The sequence below is a fragment of the Talpa occidentalis genome, unplaced genomic scaffold (genome assembly GCF_014898055.3).
Source record: "Talpa occidentalis isolate TD23 unplaced genomic scaffold, MPIMG_talOcc4v2.1 talOcc4.10, whole genome shotgun sequence".
NCBI lineage: Eukaryota > Metazoa > Chordata > Mammalia > Eulipotyphla > Talpidae > Talpa > Talpa occidentalis.
Window position 1 is genome coordinate 83939195 of NW_023600993.1, and position 6305 is coordinate 83945499.

The 6305-nt window shown below is 46.4% G+C and overlaps 1 protein-coding gene across 1 annotated transcript; it reads left to right on the forward strand.

Moving 5' to 3' along the window:
* The first annotated feature begins 724 nt into the window (after positions 1 to 724).
* On the forward strand, positions 725 to 3069 carry GHRH (growth hormone releasing hormone). The gene is made up of 3 exons (XM_037501606.1): positions 725 to 804; positions 1131 to 1235; positions 2946 to 3069. The coding sequence occupies exons 1-3, from the start codon at positions 725 to 727 to the stop codon at positions 3067 to 3069; spliced, it is 309 nt and encodes a 102-aa protein (XP_037357503.1).
* The last annotated feature ends 3236 nt before the right edge of the window (positions 3070 to 6305 follow it).

The following is a 6305-nucleotide window of genomic DNA, read 5'->3' on the forward strand; positions in this document are numbered from 1 at the left end:
ACTGCTTCCCTCAGCAGTGTATTTCAGTCAGTCTGCCTGTTCTGTTCCCCACTCTGTCCTCTCACACAGACACCCCACCCCCTGCATCTCTGGCCTGTACCCCATATCTTGTATGCATAAATAAATAAATCTTAAAAAAAAAAGAAAAGACCCAATGTAGTAGGCATAGTTAATAAGACACCATTTTATGAATGGGGAAACTGAGGCTCAGAAAGGAGAAGTCACTGTCCTGGGACACACAAATCTGAGCCAAGATATGAACTCAAATTTGTCTGACAAAGAGCCTAAGCTATTAAGTCCACTCACTAGGTACCACACTGGATAGCGGTGACTTAGGGCAAAGGAAAGATGCTTGCTTAGCCCATCCCTTGCTGAGGCCTGATTTCCATATGCAATGCCCTATAGGAAGGAGAAGCTTCACCATTATCCTTAGTTTTCTGTTCAACCCTATGAGATCAGCAGGGTAACTTTATCATGTCCATTTCACAGATGGAGAAATGAAGTCAGAGCTTGTAACGGACTTGACCCCTGGTCTGTCAAGTTCTGTCTGTCTTTCAGAGTCTGGGTTCTTTTTCCTAACCTACATCTTCCAAAGGACAAGGACCAAGGCTTGCACCAAGGTCAGACCACAGCTGGGCCCAGTCAGTAAAGGCCATCCCTGTTTTATGCCTCCTCCTGACTTTCCCCTCCTATCATTTTCCAGGTGCAGCCCCCAGGGAAAAGGATGCTACTCTGGGTGTTCTTTCTCGTGATCCTCACCCTTAGCAGTGGCTCCCACTGCTCCCCACTCTCCCTGCCCCTCAGGTAAGTTGTCCTGCCAGCAGGACCTGGATTCCTGTCCCAAAGTCATCCATACCATGGGGAGGGCTTGAGAGTGTGAGTGGGGGAGCTTAAAGGATGCAGAATCAAGCTATCAGCAACAACCTAGCTATCTCTTCCGGCAGTTCCCACTGCCCATCTCTGGGAGGGGGACATCGAAGCTCCAGAGAGGTCATTCAGCTGGGGTCCCACCCTCCCTTGGGATGAGCTAGGCAAAGAGCAACGAAGTGAGTGCAGCAAGCAGCAAACCCCCACCCCAGCCTCATCTGGCCCTACCACCTGCCCTGTGACCTCTAACTCCTTCCATGTAGGATGCCACGGTATGCAGATGCCATCTTCACCAACAGTTACCGGAAGGTGCTTGGACAATTGTCTGCCCGCAAACTGCTCCAGGACATCATGAGTAGGCAGCAGGGGTAAGCAGAAGTTCTTCCTGCTTCAGTGCTTCCAAATGCATCAGGGTTAGGAGGGAACACATTTGGTATCTTCCCTTGCACAGCAGCTGTCATTTCTGGAATAGCCATGGAAAGACCCAGATAGCAAACCTCCCTTTTCCTCTAACTATTAAATAATCTATTAAATAATAACTATTAAATATTGATATGTGCTTCTCCCTATGCTAGGCTCCAATAGTAGCAACACCTATGGCCGCTACCGCCCCATTGTAACTCCATGCCAGAGGCCAAGACTCTGCGCTGCGATATTTCCATGGACTTGGCACAGAGCTGGGCACATAGAGAGCACTTGGTAGTGTTAGCCATTATGCTTCACTTCTTGTCTGCTCTCATAACCCTACAAAGAGGTATTCTCATTCCCATTGTACAGAGCCACTGATAGTTTGGAAAACACACACCAGACATGGCAGAGTGAGGGTCCAGACCACCTGACTTCACAGTCTGCACATTTTTCATCTTTATTTTATTTTGAAAAATTCCAAATGTACAAGAAAGCTACAGTCGATTTCCACATACCTTTCACTGTATTCAACAATTGCCTAATATTTTATCATATTTGCTTGTTCTCTATCTGTAGCTATAGGTCTATATTCAAATACAAACACCTGTACATTATTATTATTACTCTTCAGCAGAGTCATTTGAAAATAAATTGCAGTGATCATGACCCTTTACTCATAGGTACTTCTGCATATGTCTCCTAATTCCTAACAAAATGACATTCTTTTACATAATCACAGTATAACTTGCACTCAGAATCCACATTCAAATCTCATCAGTTGTCCCAACGTGTTCTTGATAACAATTTTCTTTTTCAAATCCATATTGCAATCCAGGCCCATGAGTTGTAATTATTTGTCACATCTTTAGTGTCTTTTAATCTGAAATAATTCCTTATTCTTGGGGTTCCCTGGTGGCACAAAGGGTTAAGCCTCAGCTCTATGAAGCTATCGCCAGCCACTGCAACATCAGTTCAATCCCTGGCCAGGGAGCTACCCACATGGTGAGGCAGATCTCTCCTGCCTTGCCCGCTGCTCCCCTCAGCAGTGTCTTTCAGTAGATCTGCCTGTTCTGCTCCCCACTCTGTCTCTGGTGAATCCTCTAATCCCCCCACACACACACCTCTGGCCTACACCCCAGCTCTTGTATGCATAAATAAATAAATCTTAAAAAAAATTCCTTATTCTTTCATGGCATTGACATCTTTGATTAGTAAAGGCCAATTATTTATAGAATGTGCCTCAAATTGGATTTGCTTGATGCTTCCTCATAAGTAGGTTTAGGGCATGCATTCATGGAAGTGGTGTTGTGTCCTGCTAAGGAGGTACATAATGTCAATTTGTCCCATTGTTGGTGAGGGTAACTATGATCATTTGTTTCATACCAGTCTTCCCCTCTGTAAAGTTAATTTTTTCCCTTTGTAATGAATAAGTAATCCATGAGGAGATATTTTGCAAATATGTATTTTGCAGCCTGTACTCCTCACTGTATATGTACTTCCTTCCCAGTCGTTGCCATGTCTAATTCAGTTGGGTGGAAAAGTCTACACCTGATATTAGAATAGGCTTAGGGATACACCCTGCTCTACTCCCTTTGCCCTGGGCTTTCCCAGGCCTCTCTGCATCCTACCCACATAGCAGCCTCAACTGTTCTCTTTTTCTTATCAAATAGAGAGAGAAACCAGGAGCAAGGAGCAAAGGTACGGCTTGGCCGAGATGTGGACAGCATGTCGGCAGACCAAGAGCAGAGAGCATTAGATAGCATCCTGGTGTCCTTGCTGCAGAAACACAGGTAGAAGCGTGTGTGTGTGTGTGTGCGTGTGTGTGTGTGTGTGTTTGGGTTCCCACTCAAAGAATACTTGAAGAAGGAATACTTCTCCAAAGGCCTGGGGCTCTGCCAAGAGAAAAGGGAATGAGATTCCTCTTTACACACATTAGGAACTGGGGAGAAAGTGTGTGACAGAGACTACAGCTTATCTGTTGCTGATCCATAGTGTAACAAAAGCCCAGACTCAGCATCTGTGTCCTAAAATGTAACTTACTTAATAGTTCTGGGATGGGGCTCAGGTAACTGAATTTTAACAAATATCCCAGGGGCTTCTGATATGGACAATCTGAGAGGTATGCCTTGGATCCCTTGCCAGGTTCACAAAATTATAAAACTAAAGAAAGACCAGCCCCTCCCAGCACCCGGTAGACCAGTGCTCCATCTCCCCAAACTTTATTCACACTGGGAGTCAGGGAAGACGAGGAATGAGTTTTCCCATTTTACAGAACAGGAAAACTGAGCCAAAGGAGAAGCAGCTGGTCCTAAGTCAGGCACTAGCAGGCCCCAGACCTGCTCTACCTCCCCAGAGCTTCTTCACATGGAGCTCCATTTCACAGACAAAGTTTCCCCAAAATGACATGACTTTGAAGAGACTGCTATGTTTAGAGCCAAATCTTAAACTGTGACAGCACAAGCATTTCCTGACATGGCGCTTCCTGGCACTTCTGGACCAATCTGTTTAGCAAATCCAGTTCCCAACAGAGCTTTCCATGTGCTCTGTCACCTTCTTCCCAACCTAACTAGACACCAAGTGCCCAGAGATCTCACCAACCACAACTGCAGACACATGACCAGCAGGTTGCAGGAGGGGTGAGAAACAAGCTGGGAGGTGGGATGGATACCTAGGGGGCCCTGGGCCTGGTTCTTCAATCAGCTTCCTGGCTTCCTCCTCTTGAAAGGAGGGTGGTAGGCTGATCACCTCAGAGGTCCCCAAGGCTAGAATTATAAAAATAATGTCTCTGAGAATAATACCTCTCCTGCGTCTCTCACACTGAGATTAGGTCATCATCCTGCTTTATGGCCCCAATCAGGCCCTTCTGGGGTAGGGAGACCCCAAAGGGGGACAAGACTAAAAGAATGCAGGTTTTGTACCTGCAGGTTAAAAGCCAGAGGCTTCAGATAACTAGTCACAGAGCAGCAGGAAGGGGTCCGGAAGCCTCTGCAGCCGTTTTTCCCTCTGCAGCTCTGCTGCGGCAGATACCAGGCTGTACTGGTGCGCCTGAGAAAACATAAAATCAGAATGGGCTTTTATACCTTGGTTGTGTAAAGCAGAAGGATTTGGCAGATGGCACTTTTGCACCCGCCACACTTATGTCCACCTACCACACTGTAAGGTAACAGGTTTGGACTTACCCATCCTCCTTCCCTGTGAAAGTCATCAGCGACAAGCAGGTGCCAGACTCTGGCTGGGGGTCCCTGCTCTGGTGGAAATCACACACTGAGGCAGGCAGAAAGTAAACAAGTGCTGTGCAGTGGATGACTTAATCTATGATAAATGGTAAGCAGTGTATGGGGCGTGGTGAATGTGGGCGCCAGAAAGAATAACCTCGTGTAACCCTGTCTGGGGATTTGAGGCAGTTTCTTTAAGGGGAAGTGACAGGGTCAGGATATCAGGGGGAGCCAGGTGGCAGAATTGGGGCTGAGACTAGGCTTCAATTTGCTGGCACACGGGAGATCTATCCCCTCATCCCCGTTGTCTATCCTGGCACACAGCCAGCCAGTCCTGGCCCTAGCGTGTCCTTCACCCCAGCTCCAGGTGTCCTGCTCTAACTCGCCCTTATTTCTCTTCCCCACTGAGCTTTTTCTTTCTTTTTGCAATAGGAATTCCCAAGGATGAAGACCCTGCCATGTTTTATATTACCTGCAGCCAAAACACAACGGTTCCCAGTTAATCCTATTTAATTCCTGACCTACTTTTTCCTTTATAAATACAATAAAAATCCCCATACTCGTCTGCATTTCAATTTTCTTTTATCTTCAGTGTGATTTTTTTTACATATTTTACATAGTTACATCTCCCAAAGTGGTGTTACAGGTATAAAAAAAATTGCTAACATTTACCAAGCGCTCAAGTCTTAGCCAACAGCATCATGCAGCGTCCTCTGTGCTCCTCACACCACCCAGTGTCATCCTTCTCATTTCACAGACAAGGAACTGAGGCACAGAAAACTTACCTGGATCACAAGGTCACAGCTGACAAGTGAAAGAGCTGGAATTCAAACCCAGGTAGTCTAGCCCAGAACCACATTCTTGATCATATTCCTCTTCTCTGGGCCAAAGTTGTTCTTCATCCACTGGTGACATGCTCATCTATAATCAATATGATGTATTAATTCATCAAATATTTAGAGCACTTGCTATGAGCCTGGCACTGTTCTAGGCCTGGGGGATATAATCATGAGCACACAAAGCCTGATGGAGGAAAAATAATAAAAACAAGTAAATAGAGAATATGTCAAATGGTAGCAAATGTAAAAGGAAAATAGTTTAAGGACATGCAGAGTGCTAAAAATGTTATTTTATCTCTATAATGTATGTATGTGCTATCTAGTGGTCACTGATGAGGTGACATTTAAGTAAAGACCTAGAGGAAGAGAGGGAGTTGGTCTTATGAATACTTCACTCCAGGTAGAGTGAAAACCCAGGACAATTGTCCTGAGGCAAGAGCGTAGAAGGAGAAAGAGCAAGGAGGTCAGTGTAGCTAGCTAGAGCAGCATGAGTAGAAGGAAAGGAGGCCAGGAGAGAGGAGGAGGCCAGCGCCTAGGGACCCTTGGAGGCCACGGAAGGGACTTGGGATCTCACCCTCTCTGAGATGGGAACCACCAGAGTTTAAGCAGGAGGACATGATCCGACTTACTTTTAAATTCTCTCTGAGAGTGGGCCTCCCCGGTGGTGCAGCGGTTGAGCGCTGGGTTGCGAAGCTGCCCGCAGCCTCTGCAGCTCCAGTTCGATCCCCGGCTGCTCCCCGGCCACCGGAGGAGGGTCCCACATGGCGCGCAGACCTCTCATGCTGCCCGCTGCTCCCCTCAGCAGTGTACTTCGGTCCTTCTGCCTGCTCTGCTCCCCGCTCTGGCTCTGGTGAATTCTCTCACCCTCCTGAGCTTCTGACTGTACCCAGTGCTTGTATAAACAAACAAACAAACAAACGAATGAATGAATGAATGAATAAATAAATAAATAAATAAATTCTCTCTGAGAAAGAGT